General features: G+C 38.0%; 1 protein-coding gene across 4 annotated transcripts in view; it reads right to left on the bottom strand.

Moving 5' to 3' along the window:
• The window catches only part of RAB3GAP1 (RAB3 GTPase activating protein catalytic subunit 1), a 110,269-nt gene that overhangs the window by 6,557 nt on the left and 82,947 nt on the right, over nucleotides 1-20,765 (bottom strand). For 3 of the 4 annotated variants that reach the window (XM_003909180.4, XM_003909179.5, XM_017947887.3), the window contains 5 exons: nucleotides 13,599-13,736; nucleotides 10,245-10,472; nucleotides 1,426-1,522; nucleotides 1,226-1,329; nucleotides 976-1,091 (listed from right to left, as the gene is read on the bottom strand). In XM_003909180.4, coding sequence (XP_003909229.2) covers nucleotides 976-1,091; nucleotides 1,226-1,329; nucleotides 1,426-1,522; nucleotides 10,245-10,472; nucleotides 13,599-13,736 — 683 coding nt within the window. The remainder of the gene's footprint in view (nucleotides 1-975; nucleotides 1,092-1,225; nucleotides 1,330-1,425; nucleotides 1,523-10,244; nucleotides 10,473-13,598; nucleotides 13,737-20,765) is intronic. The other variant, XR_002516045.2, reaches the window with a different exon arrangement.

Raw genomic sequence — 20,765 nt, 5'->3', positions numbered from 1 at the left:
TATGTCACAGATAACATATGGTGGAACTAACAGAGTTGAAGGCACAAAGCCACCAAGCCTGCACCACCTGCTCTTAATTCTTACTACTATTTTAGAAACAAGTCCCTTGATTACAGCTTATTCTTCTCATTTAAAAGGAAGAAATTTTCAAGAGCAAAGTAGTCAGGGAGAAAACTTCACTCAACAAAAGACATAAAATGTAAACATGAACTTGTTAAAAGACAGCAAATGCCTTGCCATACAATATTAACTATTTAGCATCAATAATGCCATTTCTTATGGAAAGGCTCATGAAAAATTTTAAATGACAAATTTAAGCCACTGAACAAGCTAATTTGTAGACACTTTATCACACATTAAAACAATATTGCCCTTCCAAATAACATGGGCAAAAAATGAACAGGACCTCACACTGATCTAAGCTCCACTGGTAATGGTGTTGAGTCTCATAAAGAGAATGCTCCAATCATTTGCTTCATCTGAGAAAAGCCATCTGGTCACTCTTTCAAAACATAATTGCAAGGTGCATAGGATGTGTACCTTTGCTATCACAAATCTTGTTTAAAATAAACAACTAGGAACAGTAAGCAGAAATGGTTTCAGCACCTGCACCCTGTGGTCAAGGAATAGTAACAGCTGCAAACAAAGTTTTGGGGCAGGGTGAGCAACACAGTTAACAGCTCCTCCACAAGAAATTACAGACACCACATCTCCAAGAGCAAACCAAGGAATCCCTAAAAAAGGAGGCTCTAGGAGACTGTTTCTAAAAGTGGGAAGAATGGAAACACCTGGTAGAGACTCAGAAATACAGGAGAGGTCAAATGCTATAATAATTATTTCTGTCTCTAGACAATGCTTGTTTCAAATAATATATGAGTACCACAAAAGAGTCTCAATATCCTATTACAATTTTTCTTAAGAGAGTGGTGGCTTTTCCTACTGCAGACAAAACCGAATTAGCCAAATAGCAATTACCTTTCAAGATCTTCCTTTTCCTCCTCCTGTTCACATTTCTCAGTTCCAAACTTGGCTTTTAGTGACCGAGCTCTTGCAATGAGAGCTTCCACATTAGTAATCTGGTGAATGATTTCCTGGTGGTGGAAAAGGAAGAGGCATACGTTGGGAGATGGCAAAAAAGCAAAGCCCTTTGAAAATGCATCTTAAAAATTATTTTTGCCAACTGAGGAGAACACTTGGCAAGATTCTGACACTACATCAAACTTACTTCCAATTTCTTGTCTTCTGGATTGGGGAAGTGCAAAACTTTACTGGAATGGGATATTATCTGCTTTATGATCTTCTTAACTGAAGAAATGTTTTCCAGACTTTCTATTTTAAAGAAGATTAAAGCCAGCATTAAATAAATTAAGCAAAATATACTTTCACTTTGGAAATGACTAATGACTAGTTAAATATGACATTTACCTTCTTCCTTTACCTTGAGTACAGCTGCATGAATCACAGAAGGTAACAGGTGCCGAGCAAGGTCTGCAGGTTTCTGGATTGCCAGATAGTGCAGCACCTGAAGGAGGCGCAGCGCACACAAATGATCAGCACAGGTGTCAAAGGATGAAGCAGCCACTTACAGAAGTGCAAATCCTCAGCCACTTGTCTTAATCCTTAACAAGACAGCACTCCTCCAGGCAGGCAGCCACGACCCCAAAGGTGAGGATAATGTTACTGAAAGCACCTCAGAACTTCAATCTTTAATAATGACAAATATTCTATTTTTTTCCTGCTTTCATATGTAATACATGCAAATAAGGAAAATACAAAGAAAATTAAAACTACTGATAAATTATAATACCGAGAGATAAAAATCATTAACAGTGGAGCGTTTCATTTTAAGACACAGAATACACATACTAAAGGCACTAATATTGTATATGTAAAATACTGCCTTTTAACCTGCTTTTCTCATTTAATATTTCTAAACAGTGTTAGTGACTTTCCACACATATTTTGGTTTTAGTTGTTCTGTTTTTTTTTTCCAATTCTTATTATAAGAATACAGAGAAGTATGTACAAAACACAGACCCTACCTTTAGGCTACTTATTCGACAGTAGTAAAGATAAAAGAAGTATAACCCTATAAATATGTGTAATTCTTTTACATCAATAAACGAAATTTTAAGAAGTATAATCTCATAATGTGAGTCTGACTGATAAATGCTCATGGACTTCAAAATTTAAAAAATACAGGTGATGCAGAAATTTTCCTGAAATCCTAATTCCCCAAAACCACATTTTCATGTTTATCCTCGCAAACTACTTGTATGTCCATTTAAACACAGAGATGCAGACGCATATGTAATTTCTTAACAAAAATTAATAACTTACATACTGTTTTATTATTTGCTTTGTTTATTTAATGACTTGTGGTAGACTTTCTTTTTTTTTTTTTTTTTTGGCTTGGAGAGTTTTGTCTGATTTGAAACTTCTTTAAATTAAGAAATGTACATACTAGAGTATTAGAAATAGTTTAAAGAAAACACCAGCTTAGGAAACAGAATGTTACCAGGCTTTTCCAAGTCCTCCTGTGTACCCTCCATCCCCAGAATTAACTACAAATCATTCTTTTGCTTTTCTTTATAGTTTTTTTCTTTCACATATGTAGCCTTAAATAATATACTGTTTACTTTTGTCTACTTTTGACCTTTATATTAATGGAATGTTTCTGTTTATACCCTTCAGTGAGTTGCTTTTTTTATTCAGTATTGTTTTTGATATTCGTATACCATTCCAATATGCCACAGTTTACTCATTTTCACTGCTGTGTTAAAATGTTCCTACACTAATAGTGGATAGCTCCTCAGTTTTTGGCTATAACAAATAATGCTCCTAATACATTATCGCACATATTTCCTGGTGCAAATGGCACATGTACAACAATTACTTTAGGATATATACCTAAAAATTGAAGTAGGAAATGTACAAGATAATTACCCTACAAAATGTTTCAATAGATTTACATTCTTATCTAGAGTAATGAGTTCCCTCTGTTGTACCTCCTTGCTAACACCTGCCTTTCTGAATTTTGTTTTCCTTAATTCACAGGAAAACAAATTTGCAGGAACAACACGAAATATGTTATTACCCTTTACCTGGATTCACATATGAACTGTCTCCCTCCTGTTCTGGACCCCTTGCTCTTTCTCTGCTCTCGTGTGTGTACACACTACAGACATAAACTTGTTTCAAATAATTTCAGAATAAGTCGCATACTCATGTCCCTTATCCCAAAATATGTGTATTTCCTAAAATTAAAAATATTTTATTATATAATCAAAATGCAAATGATTCTGATTATATACAATAAATTTAACACTGATAAAATAATTGTAATCTAATCTACTATCTTTATTGCAGTTTTGTCAACTGACCCCATATGTGTTTTTTTTTTTTTTGAGACAGGGTCTTTCTCTGTTGCCCAGACTGGAGTGCAGTGGTGCGATCTTGGCTCCCCGCAACCTCCACCTCCCAGGCTCAAGTGATTCTCCTGCCTCAGCCTCCCAAGTAGCGAGGACTACAGGCACGCAGCCACTACTGCCCGGCTAATTTTTGTATTTTTAGTAAAGACGGAGTTTCACCATATTGGCCAGGCTGGTCTCGAACTCCCGACCTCAAATTATCCACCTACCTCAACCTCCCAAAGTACTGAGATTACAGGCGTGAGCCACCACGCCCGGCCGCATAATGTGTCTTTTATGACCCTTTCCCTCAACCACTACACATCTTGGTAAGGATCATCCATTGCCTTTAGTTGTCATAGCTCTTTACTCTCAAGTAATCTGGAACAGCTTTTCACTGTTTTTTACAACATTGACGTTTTGAGTATAGTTTCCTCTGCCTCCGAACTTTATGGCTAACTAAATTCCATACTGTATTCAGATTTCCTTAGTTTCTAAAAACTGAGCTATAACTCACATAGCATAAAATTCACCACTTTAAAATGGGTAACTTCAGTGGTTTTTAGCATATTTGCAAGGTTATGTTACCATCACCATTATCTAATTCCAGAACATTTTCTTTCATCTCCCCCAAAAGAAACACAGTACCCCAAAGCAACCACTCCCGATTTCCCCCCTTCCCAATCTCCATTGCTGCCAACTACTAATCTAACTTACTGTCTCTATGGACTTGCCTATTCTAGACCTTTCGTATAAATGGAACAATGCAATATGCGGCCCATTGTTTTCTGGCTTTCACGTAGCATAATATTTTCAAGGTTCATCCATGTTGTAACACATATCAGTGGTTCATTCCTTTTTATGGCTGAATAATACTCCATTGCATGGACAGACCATATTTGGCTTATCCATTCATCACTGATAGACATTTGGGTTTATTGTATTTTGTGGCTGTCAATGAATAATGCTGTCAGCATGTATGTATGTACACGGTTTCCTTAGTTTTTATCTAATGTCATTTTCCTGCTCCAGGATCCCCTTCAAGATACCACATTATGTTTAGCTGTCATATTTCTAGGCTCCTCTTGGCTGTGACAGTTCTCAGATGTTCCTTGTTTTTACTGACCTTGACAGTTTTGAGTTCTGGTCAAGTATTTCATAAAAATTCCCTCAATTATGGTTTATCTGATGTTTTTTGCTCATGATGAAGCTGGGTTATGTATTTCTGGGAGGAAGACCAGAGAGGTAAAGTGCCACTGTCATCACATCATGTCAAGAGTACATACTGCCAGTATGGCTTAGCCTGTGGATGTTAACCTTCATCACCTGGCTGAGACAGTGTCAGTTGGGTTGCTGCCCTGTAACGCCACTCCTTTTCCCCTCTCTGTGCACTGTACTCTCTGGGAGGAATGCACTACGTGCAGCACACACTTGCGGAGTGGGAATTAGCTTCACCTCCTTGAGGGTGGAGTATCTAGATACATTTAGAATTCTGCACAGGAGATTTGTCTCTTCTGTCCCATTAATTTATATATCCAATCAATTATTTTTATCAGTATGAACTCAAGGATATTTATTTTGTACTCTGAGTTACAATCCAATATTATTTTATTTTGTTGTTCAAACTGTTTCAGTCTTGGCCAGTTGGGAACTCTGATTTCAGTTGGCTCACGTGTCTTTAATATGCTCCCAAAATTGTGCAAATTTTTCTTTTTTCAAACTCTTTTAAAAATAGAATGTTCCTCATTTTGGGTTCATCTAATGTTCCCTCACAATTAGACTCAGATTTTACATGCCTAGACCAAATAGCATATAAGTGGTATTGGGTACGTCAGAGTATCACAGCCCAATGTGTACGATCTCCATTTACTCCTCATTTGTGATGTTAATTTGGAGATACTGTCCTATTTCTCCACTTTCCTTGCAATGCAGACGCATTCTATAGAGAAACACTTAAAAATCATGCAAGATGATGCTCTTCAAATTTCCACCTAGACTTAATATCTATTCATGATTCTTGCTGAACCAATCTTTACTATGAACATGGTTACAAAATGAAGACTTCCAAGTCCAACATATCCTCTACATTTACCAATCATCTTTTTTCTGTAGGAAATGACCTCCCCTTTCCTCTAGTTCTTTGTTTATCCATTAATTATCAATATGGTTCCAAGAATTCCTATTTTTTCCAACGGTTTATAATCATTCCTGTCCTTAAATATTTAGAACTCAAATTGTCCCAGATTTGGCCAATGTGAGTGAGTCCCTTCAAGTTAGCTCTCTATGAAATGCCCCCGTCTTTTTTAAAAGCACTTCCCTTACTGTCTAGCAATCCAGGATGTTCCAGGTTCATCTTGTACCTTCCTTGCCTCAACCTTGAAATCAGTCATTTTTCTGAGGAAAGCATGGTTACTAAAAGTAACCACAAGGAATGTGTAAAAAAAAATCAAGCTACGTGTGCTCACTGCTATGAGGGTGTCAGTGCTTCTAGACTCTTTCAGAAGAAAGCCGGGGAATGTTTGCTTGTATATATGCGTACACACAAATACTTACTATGTCCACACACCTATCCATATATTAAAAACCCGTAAGTCCACACCAATACCTCCAATTCCAATTCATTGACACTGGGTTCTTCCTTGCCTTCCTTCATTTCATATTTGCATCTCACTTCCGCAGTAAGAAATTCTGACTTCCAACAACACCAACACATTTAGTTACTCACTTCGCCCAACCAATAATGCATTTCTGAAAGAGTTTCAGAATTGCTCTATCCATATCACTACAAAAAACAAGCTTAGATAATAGGGTTCAAGATTTTTTTTTTGTTTTTGCGATGGAGTCTCACTCTGTCACCCAGGCTGTAGTGCAGTGACGCGATCTCACCTCACTGCAACCTCCGCCTCCCAGGTTCAAGCGATTCTCCTGCCTCAGCCTCTTGAGTAGCTGGGGTTACAGACGTGTGCTACCACCCCCAGCTAACTTTTATATTTTCAGTGGAGATGGGGTTTCACCATGTTGGGCAGGCTGGTCTTGAACTCCTGACCTCAGGTGATCCACTCGCCTCGGCCTCCCAAAGTGCTAAGATTACAGGCGTGAGCCACCGCACCTGACCTCAAGATATTTTTGTAGTCCCATCCTCCACCACAACTGAGAGTATAGAGTCAAACACATTTGATGTGTCCATAAATCACTTGGATTAGATTTTCCATCCTCCCTTCACCAATCCCTGTCGGTGTGGTTATGTTACTTATTTAAAATACAGCTGGATTAATGTGTCTCAACTTGCTTTCAGGTTTAGGTTATTTTTCCTCTTTCCATCCTTGTTGATTCATTTTTTAGAATAAGTAAAGCACAGGTTATAGCACAGTGGCTCACACCTGTAATCCCAGCACGTTGGGAAGCTGAGGCAGGAGAATTGCTTCAGGCCAGGAGTTTAAGATCAGCCTGGGCAACACAGTGAGATCTAATCGCTATAAAAAATTAAGAAAAATACTTAGTCGGGCATCATGGTGTTCACCTGTAGTCCTAGCTACTAGGGAAACTGGGCCAGGAGAATCACTTGAGCCTAGGAGTCTGAGGGCTATCTTTCTATTGTTCAAGTGTGTTTTTGAGAAGCATTTTATTTTCTTCATTAAGATTTCAAACATTTTCTGTTAAGCATTTTACCTTTTTTCCCCTTACAATGAAAATTATATTTAGATCTTCTAAATGGTTATTAGTGTATATGAATGCTACTGATTACTGTATGTTAACTATATATCCTGCTGCCTTGCAGGATTCTTCTGTTTTCATTAGTTTTAACATTGACTTTTTGAATTTTCCAATTTACAGTCCTATCACTGCAAACAGAGTTCTTCTTTCAACTCCCATAACTCCGCTTTCTCTTGCTAATTACACTAGCTAATAACTGCAGAACAATTTTGATTGGCAGTGGAGATGGCAGGCATCCTTACTTTGTTCCTGACCTTAGTGACCCCCTATGGCTTCCCCAATTAAGATGCTGTGTTTAGGACTAAAGTTTCTATATGTTTTCTTATTTTAAGGAAGTAGCCATCTATTCCACTCTTTTCCCAAGAGTTTTAAGTTAAATGTATCAAAAGCTTTTTCAGCACAAATGGAGATGATATAATTTTCTGCTTAGACCTATTAATGAAGCAAATTATATAAACAGACTTCTAAATAATCATCTCATATTTGATCAACATGTATTATGTTCTTAAAATGATATTAGAGTCTGTTTACTTCAGATTTTGCATTAAATTTCTTAAGTATTATTGGTCTGCTATTTTTAAAGATATGCTATCTTTATCAGGTTTAGGTACCAATGTTATAGTTGCTTCATAGAAGTTGGAAAATTTCCTCCAATTATCATGTGTTGAAATAATTTATGTAGCATTGAGACTATATGGTTTCTTGATATTTAGTTGAATTTCCCTGTGAAACTATCTGGGCCTGGTTCTTTTTAATGTGGCAGTTCCTTGATAATTGTCTCTATGAAAATTTGTCTGTTTATACTTTCTGTTTTTACTGGGGTTAGTTTTGATATAAATTCTATTTTTGGTAGGAATTTCCCTAGGAAATTGTCTAATTCAACTTGGTTTTCAAATTTACATACACAGAGATGTGCAAAGCAGTATTTTTAACACATTTCCTCTGTATCAGTAGTTATTAATATGTGCCCTTTTTGTCATTTATTTTATTTTACATATGTGCTTTCCCCTTTTTTCTTGATTAAATTAGCTAATGGCTTCTCTATTTTGTTGACTTTAAAAGAACTAGATTGAACTCATTCATTTCATCTGTTTTCACCACCCTCTCCTTTTCATTTGCTTCCTTTTGTTTTCTTTTGATTTGACTTTTTTTTCCTCGGGTTTTTAGTTAGGAATTTAATTCATTTATTTTCATCCTTTTGTTTTTACTGATATAGGTGTTAGGGCTATGAAAGTTCCTTTCCTCAATTTCTTAAGTATAGCCTATAGGTTCTCATATGTAGTGTTTTCATTCTCATTGTTTTGCAAAAATTCCGTACTTTCAATTTGTATTTTCCCCTTTCACCCATATTGTTTAATAGAAAGTTTGTATTCCATTAATTTTCTAGCCTAAGTAAGTGGTAGGCTATACCATCTGGGTCTGTATGAGTACACGCTATGATGTTCCCATGACGAGAAAACTGCCTAACGAAGAGCTTCTCAAAATGTATCCTCTTTGTTAAGCCATAGGACTGTATTAGTTCTGTCTTAGTGTTCTGATTTTTCTCCTTAAAAGGAAACTAATGAATTGAATATTCCTACTTTTCTTGTCTTTCATTTATACTACTTTCTCTTCAATTTCTTTACTGCTATATCTCATTTTCATCCTCTTGGTTGTTTCCCACTTTTCTTCAATGCCTTTTATACATTTTAAATATAAATCTAGTCTCTTTTGGGCCTCCTGTAATTTAGTCTTCATTTTTTATATGGTTGTCTTTTTTTCTTTTACTTCTATCCTGAGCTAAATCAGTTGCGGTTTCATTTCTTTGTGGGTTTTTTTGGTCCATCTCTGTTCTTGATTTTAGTATTTCTTATTAAACATGGTTTTTTCATATCCTCCTTAACTGTTTGAGGATATCTGATTCAGTTTGGAATGTTATGTTACAATTTTCTTCTGTTTTGTGACTGATTTTCTGGGAAATATTTTCATTAGCTGAAATGATCTGATTTTCATTTTCTGTTTTGTAAAGTAGTTTTATATGGATACGGTCTGTTCTATTCCATTCCTAGTAATATCACAAATAGCTTCAAAGTCCCCTCTTCTGAAGTTTCTTTAATGGACAGAGGGGGGTGAGGGAGGCTGGTCGTCTTGTTTTCCTTTCATTTCTGCAAGATCCTTAATTTTCTCCTCTTATTTCCTTTTTTCCCATCATTCCCATCCACTGCTTCTTTGTGTATCTGATCTTCTCCAAGGCTCCATTTCTAGTCCTGTTTACATTCAAGCCCCTTCCCTGTGGCAAGTGCTGTGAACTAGCAAACCCTACCTGTGTTCAGTGTTTCGGCATGTAGTGTTAGGCTCTCTCTTTCTGGGGTGACTTTGTGTTTCATCTAAGTCTTCTGTATCTCTTGGCTCTTTGTCTTTTCCTGCCCCCTACTCACTATATCTACATAGACTTATAGCAGTGGGAGCTCCACTGGAATTTGGTTTATTTCCATTTACTGTTAATTTGAAGGTCATTGAAATTTCTGTCTCTTAGTAATGCTGAATGCATGGATTTATTTACTTATTGATTTCATGGGACTTTTTTGGCGGGCTGGAGGAGGTAGGAAGGTGTGCAGGGCAATTCAATATCAGGCAGGTGCCATTATATTCTCCATAACTCCAAATGTTTTTTAATAGCTGCTGCAAAGCTGGCCGCTAAGGTATATACCATAATTTATTGAACCAAGTCCCCGTTGTTGGAAACTTTGGTTGTTTCTACTTTTTCACTTAAGAACTTTGTTGAACATCATTCATATACATAGGTCTTTGTATACAATTTCTCATTATTTCCTTAATAAATGTTGTGGTAATAATGGAAACTGCTAGCTTAAAGGACATACCCATTTTTAACACTTTTAACATATACTGTGAGACAGTTCAATGGTAAGCAGTCTGTTTAAACTATGCATGTCTGTTATTTGCCCTATTTGCAACTAGTTCTAGAATCTTAAATGTGAAAGTAGATATATAAAAGGCTCATTGAATTTCAATGCTTTGCACCTCAAGTGTGTCCAGAGCTCTCATGTCTATGACAGTGAATTCCTAAATTGCAAGAACAGTAATTTGCATTTTAGTATTAGAGACTCAAATCTCAATTACCTTTTCTGCTTCCCGTGTATCATCAAAGAGTCTCCTTTGCCTTCTAGCAGGAACTGGCTTAGCTGTTTCCCAGGCTTCTACCCACATATTGCTTGGAATCTTCATCCGGGCACTCAGTTCTCCTTTCAGCACCACGTTGCCCTTTTCATCGATCACCTCCTCTTCAACATAATCCCGGGGTGAATACCACCTCACAAAATCTTCCAGGGAGCAACCTGGATTAGCTGCCTAAAATAAGACCAAAAAATTCAGCAGAATCAAACGAAAATCAACAGTTACTGATAAGCCTGTTTGCAAAATTGTATTTTCAAAAAAAAGCCTGTCTAATCTTTACAATCTAATATGTAAAATGAATTTGGATGTCACCTTTAAAACAGGTCAGATGTTAAAGTACCAAAATAATTTTATTTTTATTTTCTCAGCTTTATAGAAAAATAAAACACTTTCATTCAATGAATTTGGATATAAAAACTCGATGTAAAGAGAAAATCATTTTCTTAAACATATTATGTGCTATATAACTTAGTAAACGAAAACATTTTCATTCAATGAATTTGGATATAAAAACTCGATGTAAAGAGAAAATCATTTCCTTAAACACATTATGTGTTACACAACTTAGTTTAATATTACAATATAATGACTACTCAATACTAAGAAAAGTAAAAATTAAATAATACACCACATGATCAGAATAACACAGTGATGGAAAAGTTCTGTTCTTCTTTTCCTCAATAAATCAACACTGGTTCTGCAATAAATATCAGCTAACCTCAAAACTGTTCTATTCTGCCATCAAATTCTTATACTTTATATAACAAATTACCATCAAATTAATCGGTTTTGTGCTGTTAAGCAGCTGGAATTCAAACTACTGTTTTTCACGCTTCTGGAACCAAACTGATTAAAGTTTACTCGGTGGATAGTTCTATAGGACTAATGATGATGTATGCCAAAAACTTTTCAGTGATTCTAACTTCAAGCCTGGAAAAAAAGACGAGGCTTCCCGGTGTTTGTGGTAAGGCACAGAGGTCTTTCTGCAAGTGTTCCAGTGATGTACTAGAGTAGAGTCCTAAGGATGGGCATGAAAACTACCATGATGAGAATGTTCTGTCTTAAATATGAAGAGTAAAACTACCAGTTTCTCCTCACTGGGCTCAAGGGCTACCAGCACGACTATCCCTACCATCTTAGGATATACCCCTCAGGGCATATCCCCTAGAAGATCCTTCACTGACTGTCAACAACACAAACATAAAAGGGTTACGATACAGTCCATGGCAAAAGCAGTGGGTCAAGATTATTTCATGATACTGGGTGACTCAGGATTCATGTACAAAGATCTAGATCTTAGTCAGTCAACATCATACCCACATGAAAACATCCTAGGAAACCAGAGGCCTGGAGTAAAGAGCATAAACTTCAAAAGAAAATAATATTCACTCACACACTATAGATTGTATTAAAGAAAGGCATTTCATACCAAAATTCTTCCTTCTGGTTGTCCTTACCATACCAGGCTGAACACAGCTACCAACAGAAGGCCAAGGCTCACTTGAGCTTATCTTCTCTTTATTGTTAAAGGTACGTACCACGAGGGCATTCTCCAGAATCCACCCTCTCCTTCTGGAATTCTGAGGTGTAGGTGTAGGTGCCCAGGCCCATATTAGTATGTTTCCAATACTCTGGGAACTCTCAATAGCCCCTAATACTAACTCATCCCTATACAAAAAGTAAAGGCAACCATATCTGTTTTAGAATAACTACGTATTTCCTTAAATGTATTATCTGATTTCGACATAAGGGCATGTATGTAAGTTGACTATTTAAATTACTGTCTATTTTCTGGTTAAAACAATGTCAAGAAAGATTTGTAGGTACCCAGGTTAGCCCAAAATAGTCTAATGAATCACAGTTTTGCTGAAGGGCAGTGTTAGAGGAACTATATAGAACCTTACCAAGAGGGACTAGTATGTTTCCACGGGGAAAAACTTTCACAGTTCCTATTTGGAATGTCCTCCCATGCATGCCTCTGCAAAGACACTGCAGCAGGATAGGGACAGATGACTCTGAAGGCAGCTAGAGGTCAGATGGAAAATTACTGCTGCGGAGGCTGGTATTTCCTGCTGTGCATACACACCTTAAGTCAATTCCCTTCTCTACCTTTTGGTCTGACATGTGCCCCAAGAGCCAACTGGCTTCTCTTTATCCACTGTACCAACTAATTGTTTTAAAGCAACTCATCTCTTTCTTGTCACATGGCAGTGTAGAACTTGCAGACTTTCTGTATCATTTTAGTCTCCAAGGAAACCATACAGCTCTTAAGAGGTTCACTGAAGAGTTTTTCATTTAGTAAAGATGGGTAAAATAAGCAGGAAACAAAAGGCTCCCTTTACTGTCACTTAAAAAGGATGAAAGTGGCATAGGTGTTTGTGGAGTGTTTATGTTTAAAAATAATACAGAAGTGTTTCAGAGAAAAATCAAACTCACACTGGCCTAAACAGTACAGAAGCAAGACTGAGTAGGGGCAATGGATTGGGAAGGTGGAGGCCACCACAGGTTAAAGAGGGAAGTTTGGGCCTGGGGATAGTTCAGACTATCAGCAGTAGGAAAGGAAGCCCTGTAGCCCATGGGGCTACCCACTTGGGGTTTTAAAATATACGTGGACTTGCCTTTGCTTTCAAAAATAAAAGTCCTTTCTTCATTCCTAGTTTTTAAGCTAATAAGCCAAATGTCACCATTCCCTGAATCCTATATGTTCGAAATACTGACCTATATCCAACCCTAAAATATTCTTCAGATAGCAAATGCCTACTCATCTGAAATAGTGACTCTTCTGAGAAACCTTTCATGACCTACTCAGCAGAGTCAGTCTTTTTGACCCTGTCTTCATAAGAGAACTCATGACAATTCCTTACATATCTCCTCCCACAACCTCAATTGACTGTAATTGAGGGTAAGCACTGTATTTCTTAACTCATCTAATCACAGTGCAAGGCACACAATAGGTACTCAAAAGTTCGCTGAGTGAAGTGACCCATGTTAAATCCTAAGTTTCCTAAAAGTCTTCATTAAATTGGCTGAACACAAAGAAACCACTGCAATTCACATATAAGAATGATTCTATTCTCAACCTTCAACTATTAATAACACTGGATCTTTGCTTTTTTAAAACTTCAGAAACAAGTATGACTATGTCCTCTGGGGGGATGGTGGCAGAGTGCTGAACTACTAATGAAATCCAAACACTTAACAAAAAGACATTCGCCTTTATACCACTTTACAGAGTGACTTTCACAGTTTCATCCCAGAATAGCTCAAAATAGACCCCAGAGCTCTGCAAGTGTGACCCACCTTAAAAGACTCCATATCTGAGAGCAGACAGGCACTCTGCATGCGTGCTCGGAGGTGAGCCCCTTCTGCCGATGTACCTAATTTAGCTAAAACCTCAGACTGCTCTTCTAGCAGATCTTCTGTCATAGGTGCTGGTTCCTGTGAAGCACAAAAGGACAAAGCTCACAAACAGTCCTTTTTAGAAAAAGAAGTACCATAAAAATAGAATAAAGACAACAATCATTTCAGCTCTAGCAGTCACAAGATGAGTATTTTTAAAAATCCAGAGAAATGCCTAAGTTTTTTAGAACTTACATTAAAAAAGGAACAAATTAAGAAAAATAAATATCACTTTCAGGCTTTCTCCCCATCACAGGTAAGATTACCATGTTTCCCTTGACAAGGATTGATAGTAAAAGACAAAGGAATTTGGGTCCACTAAGCAACATTTTCCTGCCTGTTACTGACAAAGAAATGAAGTCCTAACGATATTATTATATATGCCGTCACTAGTAGCAACAAAATTTTAATTATAATAGAAATGGTTTGATATAGAAACAATGGGAAAGAATTGCTCTAACAGGGCCGGGCGTGGTGGCTCACGCCTGTAATCCTAGCACTTTGGGAGGCCGAGGCGGGCGGATCATGATGTCAGGACATTGAGACCATCCTGGCTAACACAGTGAAACCCCGTCTCTACTAAAAATACAAAAACAAAAATTAGTCAGGCGTGGGGGCGGGTGCCTGTAGTCCCAGCTACTTGGGAGGCTGAGTTGAGAGAATGGTATGAACCCAGGAGGTGGAGCTTGCTGTAAGCTGAGGTGGAGCCACTGCACTCCAGCCTCGGCAACAGAGTAAGACTCCATCTCAAAAAAAAAAAAAAAAAAATTGCTCTAACAATGATCATCTCTGGTTATAGAAGTATGAGTTTTTATTTTCTTTTCTCTACAATGAACGTGCATCACTTTTAATTATCCTGCAAGTACTAAGCAAGAATCTCACACTGAGATTTAGGGTTGAATAGCAACTAGTAACTAGTATTATATACTGGTTAAGAGCTTGGGCTCCAAAAACTATATGCTATGTGTTTGAATCCCAGCTTTGTGACCTTGGGCAATCACTCAACCCTCTTGTGACTCACTGCTGTGAAGAAGAGATCCTGGCACATGCTCAAGACATACTAGCAATTAAAGACAAAATACTTAAGATTATATTATAAGCTTCCTACTTTCTTTTTGAATAAGGGTCAGTATACTTCTCAAAGTATTTCAGTCAAGTTCACAAATTATATTCAATCTCTTATGAAGGAGTATACTCAAGAGCAGAGGCCTTCATTCTTTCTATTAAGAAGGGGCTACATTTCATTGGCCTACAGCCCTGAAATCACAGGATGGGAGAGAAAGAAAGAGATATTGAGAGGACACTGACTATCTCTCCCGCTTGGAAATTTGAGCCACCTGTAAGTATAGAAGAACATGATAAAGAGGAGAATAAACAGCAAGTTGCATGTGGGCCATACATTTTCACATATACTGTTTCTGAATATGCCCAAAGCTTTCTTATATACAGGACCCATGGGATCACTGAGAGGGGTCAGGGAATTTTGCAAGTGATGAAAATGAGACGCAGAGATAAAGCGCCTTGCCCAGGATCACCAAGTGGCAAAACTACCAAGCAGCAAACAGAAAAGAGAATCCAGGACATCAGTTTAATGCTGACTTTAAGAATTACTAGCTTGAGGCTGGGCATCATGGCTCAAGCCTGTAATCCCAGCACTTTGGGAGGCTGAGGCAGACAGATCACTTGAGGTCAGGAGTTCAAGCCCAGTCTGGCCAACATGGCGAAACTCCATCTCTACTTAAAAAAAAAAAAAAAAAAAAAAAGATACAAAAATTAGCCAGGCATGGTGTATGCCTGTAATCCCAGCTACTCAGGAGGCTGAGGCAGGATAATCACTTGAACCCAGAAGGTGGAGGTTGCAGTGAGCTGAGATCACGCCACTGCATTCAGGCCTCGGTAACAGAGCAAGACTCCCATCACACACACACACACACAAAAGAATTACTAGCTTGGTTCCAATCCACTGGCTAAGGACATTTTCTTCTAGCCCTGGCTCTAGTACATTGGGGTAAAGTCTTCAAACTTTTTCTAGCCATGTATTTTATGTTGTGACCTAAGTCTACATAAATGGAACACAGAAGTATGTTTGAATTCTTATGAAGCAACTATATAAAGTCTTATTATTTTTCAGTGAAGAGGCAACTGATTAATGGCATATTTTGAGCCAACTTCTAAAGCTTGAAATTACATTGGTTTCAACTGGGATCATTTTGAATTCCAACCATTTCATATAAGTACACTTATAATGATTACAATTCAAATAAAATTAACCTAAAATAAGAAAGTAAAATGGATGAAAATTTTGCCTAGATTTACCTAAAGGCAAAATATAAAAATTAATTTCTAAATACATAAAATGTACATTGAAAGAAGAGTAAGTCAATCCAGATTTAGACTATACATTCAAATGTGAAAATTCAAGCATCTGAAATAAGGGAGGGAGCACAGGCCTTTGAAGAAAAATAAAGCACTAAATTTAAAAAGTATTATTTTTATTTCAGGAAAGAAGCAGCCTCGGCTTCCAAAATAACTTTTTCAGACTGTTTATTAACCCAGTCAAACCAAGGAAACAAATGTACAATTAGCTTATTAAAAACAGGGACTCCAACCTGGGCAATAAAGTAAGACCCTGTCTCTCAAAAAATTAAATAAGTAGCTGGGCATGGTGGTGGGCGCCTATAATTCTAGCTACTTAGGAAGCTGAGGTGGGAGGACCACTTCAGCCTGGGAAATTGAGGCTGCAGTAAGCTATGACTGAGCCACTGCACTTCAGCCTGGGCAACAGAGTGAGACCCCGAGTCAAAAAAAAAGAGGTGGGGGAAGGGACTAGAACTAATTAAAATCTGGAAGGAGAAAGGATACAAAAAAAAAATTAACCTTTGCTGAACACTTACATGCCAAGTGCTTTCAAATATGATATGTGATTTAATCCTGAACAAATTAGAATAATATAAACTATGATTGCTTTTTAAGAATTCAATATTTACTGAACAGATAAAGAAGTAGGGTTTTAAAACTGCAGATGTGTTAGAACAAGATAGAAACACTTGGCCGGGCGCAGTGGCTCACGCCTGTAATCCCAGCACTTTGGGAGGCCGAGACGGGCGGATCACGAGGTCAAGAGATCGAGACCATCCCGGCTAACACGGTGAAACCCCGTCTCTACTAAAAATATAGCCAGGCGCGGTGGCTCACGCCTGTAATCCCAGCACTTTGGGAGGCCGAGGCGGGCGGATCACGAGGTCAGGAGATCGAGACCACGGTGAAACCCCGTCTGTACTAAAAATACAAAAAATTAGCCGGGCGCGGTTGTGGGCGCCTGTAGTCCCAGCTACTTGGGAGGCTGAGGCAGGAGAATGGCGGGAACCCGGGAGGCGGAGCTTGCAGTGAGCTGAGAAAACCCAACAACACCCCAGCCGGGGCAAAAAAAAAAGACCCCGTCCCAAAAAAAAAAAAAAAAAAAAAAAATAGAAACACTTTCATTTTTCCTTTTTTAAAGACTGTTTTCTTTTTTTTTTTGAGACAGAGTCTCACTCTGTCGCCCAGGCTGAAGTGCAGTGGCATGATCTCAGCTCACTGTAACCTTCACCTCCTGGGTTCAAGCAATTCTCATGTCTCAGTCTCCCCAGTTGCTGGGGTACAGACATGCACCACCATGCCCAGCTAATTTTTGTATTTGTAGTACAGACAGGGTTTCATCATGTTGGCCAGGCTCGTCTTGGTCTCCAGACCTCAGGTGATCCACCTGCCTCGGCCTCCCAGAGTGCCTCCCAGATTACAGGCGTGAGTGACCTCTCCCAGCCCTAAACAACTTTTTAGAAGTATAATCAACATACAATAATTTAAAGGCACATTTGATAAATTTTCATATGTGTGTGTTTATACCCCCATGAAATAATCACACAATCAAGATACTGAATATATTCATTACCTCAGAAATTTCCTTATGCCCATTATTTTGGGAATGTCCATTAAGAGTGAATGGATAAACAAACTGTTGTATATCTATGCAAGGGAAAACTACTAAACCCGAAAATGTATGAACTATTGATACATACAGTTGTGAATCTCAAGATAATTATGTTGAAAGAATACACACAAAAAATGTTATTCCATTTGCAAAAAATTCTAGAATATGGAAATTAATCTATTTCTGTGTTTTAAGATGAGAAAAACAAGGCTCAGAAAGGAAACATAGCTTGTACTAGCAATACTGTTAATAAATGGTGATGAAGGATATTAATCCAGTTCTGCTAGATCCTAAAACCCAGGTCTATACAAGACCTCAATACCTACTGCATTCTCCATAGGAAGGTTAGAACAAATATACACTTGGAGTCAGGGGCGATGGCTCAAGCCTGTAATCCCAGCACTTTGGGAGGCCAAGGTGGGCAGATCACTTGAGGTCAGGAGTTCAAGACCAGCCTGGCCAACATGGTGAAATCCCATCTCTATTAAAAATACAAAAATTAGTCAGGCTTAGTGGCAGGCACCTGTAATCCCAGCTACTCAGGAGGCTGAGGCACAAGAATCACTTGAACCCAGCAGGCAGAAGCTGCAGTGAGCCAAGATCACAATCGCACCGCTGCACTCCAGCCTGGGTGACAGAGCGAGACCCTGTCTTCAAAAAAAAAGGAACAAATATGCACTTATATACTTGGTTTCTAGCATTAGAAGATTCTGTTCTAATACTAAAATTTAATCACGAAAAACCTAAATTCTAACTTACTTTTAAAAAGGTATAATAAAGCAAATAGCATAAGGGCTATCAAAAACAGAACAAAAACCAAACCTACTAAATTATACCTGGCAAAGAAACAATATAAGCATGGATAATAAAGTTAACAGAATTCATGTTTCAAATTATTATTTACTTCACTATACCTGGTACTTTACTAAAATTCATAACTATTAAAGCATATTATCATATACCACAAAAAATCCAAGTTGAGGGATATAATGCAAAGCACACAACTCCCTTTACAAATATTATAATTCATCAACCCATTTCAGAATATAAAGACTAGTTACAAAAACTAAGTAATCCTTGCATCTTGAGGGGCAATAATAGCCACTTATGTAAGAAAATGTCTTCAGAAGAATAATAGCTAAAAATTGTTTATTTTGAATTAGATATTATGTTAATCACTTATCAGGTACCATGTCTTTTAAATGATGTAGGAAGTACTATGAACTTATAGTTGAAAAAACTAAGGCAAAGAAAGATAAAACATGTATACCCCAAGTCATACATATGCTAAGTGGCAGAAATGGAATTTGAACTCAGGCAATCTAACTCCACTGACAGTGTTCCTAACTATCATGCTGTGAGCAAATGATATAAGAACTACGTAAAACTAGAATAATTACTAGAGGTTGAGAAGCATGTGTGTGAATGTGTGTGTTCACTGTTAATAAATGGTGATGTAGACCAGCCTGGCCTTCAGAAAAATTCAGAAAAATACAATCTAAAACACTGAGAGACTATTTTTGACCATCATGTTAGCAAAAATTTATATGGTTGGTAATACCAATTGTTTATAAGAAATTAAGGCTGGGTGGCCGGGCGCGGTGGCTCAAGCCTGTAATCCCAGCACTTTGGGAGGCCGAGGCGGGTGGATCACGAGGTCAGGAGATCGAGACTATCCTGGCTAACATGGTGAAACCCCGTCTCTACTAAAAATACAAAAAACTAGCCGGGCGTGGTGGTGGGCGCCTGTAGTCCCAGCTACTTGGGAGGCTGAGGCGGGAGAATGGCGTGAACCCGGGAGGCGGAGCTTGCAGTGAGCCGAGATCAGCCACTGCACTCCAGCCTGGGAGACACAGCGAGACTCCATCTCAAAAAAAAAAAAAAAAAAAAGAGAAATTCGAGGCTAAAGCACAGGCTCATGCCTATAATCCCAGCACTTTGGGAAACCAAACAGAGGGATCGCTGAGGCCTAGGAGTTTAGACCAGCCTGGGCAACATAGCAAGACTCCATCTCTTTACAAAAAATTTTAAAAGTGAAAAACCTCAGCCTGGCATGATGGTGAGCACTTAATAGTCCCAGCTACTTGGGAGGCTGATGTAGGAGGATCACTTGAGCCCAGCAGGTAAGGCTGCAGTGAGCCATGATCATGCCACTGCATTCCAGCCTAGGCAACAGAATGAGATCCTGTCTCAAAAAAAAAAAAAAAAAATCCATAAAACCGTGTGTGTGTGTGTGTGTTGGTGAGGGGTGGTATGAAGAGAGGTTAGCTAATGGGTACAAACAGAAGGAATAAGTTCTAATGTTCAATAGTAAAGTAAGGTGACTGGCTAACAACAATGTATTGTATATTGCAAAATAACTAGAAGAAAAAACTTGAAATGTTCCCAACACATAAAATGATACACAAGTGACAGATTTATCAATCACTTTGAGGAGGAGGAGGAGAAGGAGGAGGAAGAAGAAAGTGAATAGATAAGCAACAAAATACTTGCAATAAAAGTATCTAAGGACTAATATCTAGAATATATGAAGAATTCCTACAAAGTAATAAGAAAAAAAGACAACTGCTTTAAAAAAAAAATAGCCAAAGGCCTTGAACAGGCTTTTCACCAAGAAGATAGACAAATGGGCAATAAGTATATGAAAATCCCTATATGCTTCAGGAAAATGTAAAACCACAAGATCCTACCTCCTACCCTTCAGAAAGGCAAAAATTAAAATGACCAAAAACATCAAGTGTGCAGAAAAGAGTTAACATTGCAGGTCGGAGACTGCCATTCTTAGAAAGACCTGCTTGCAAAGTTGGCCTTTGACTAGCATCTGAGAACCTGGATTTTGAGAAGGTTTCCACCATTCCCAGAACTGATAAAAATGACTCACTATGCCTAAACAGTTTGTGCAAATAATATGGTGTTTGCTGAACACCTGCTTTCTTTATGGGAGTCTAGGATTTTGGTATGGTTAACCCTAAGCTTAAGCAAAGGATGCCTACTTGGCCAGCCCCTACTGATCACTGCTGTGCCTCTAACAAGCTTCCCGGGGAAGACGACATTTCACACATGTGGTCACAATTTGTTGCAACAGGAATTAAGTGCAC

This window comes from Papio anubis, chromosome 10, assembly GCF_008728515.1.
Source record: "Papio anubis isolate 15944 chromosome 10, Panubis1.0, whole genome shotgun sequence".
Classification (NCBI taxonomy): Eukaryota; Metazoa; Chordata; class Mammalia; order Primates; family Cercopithecidae; genus Papio; species Papio anubis.
Note: the sequence above shows the minus strand (reverse complement) of the source record. Positions and strands in the feature narration are given on the sequence as shown.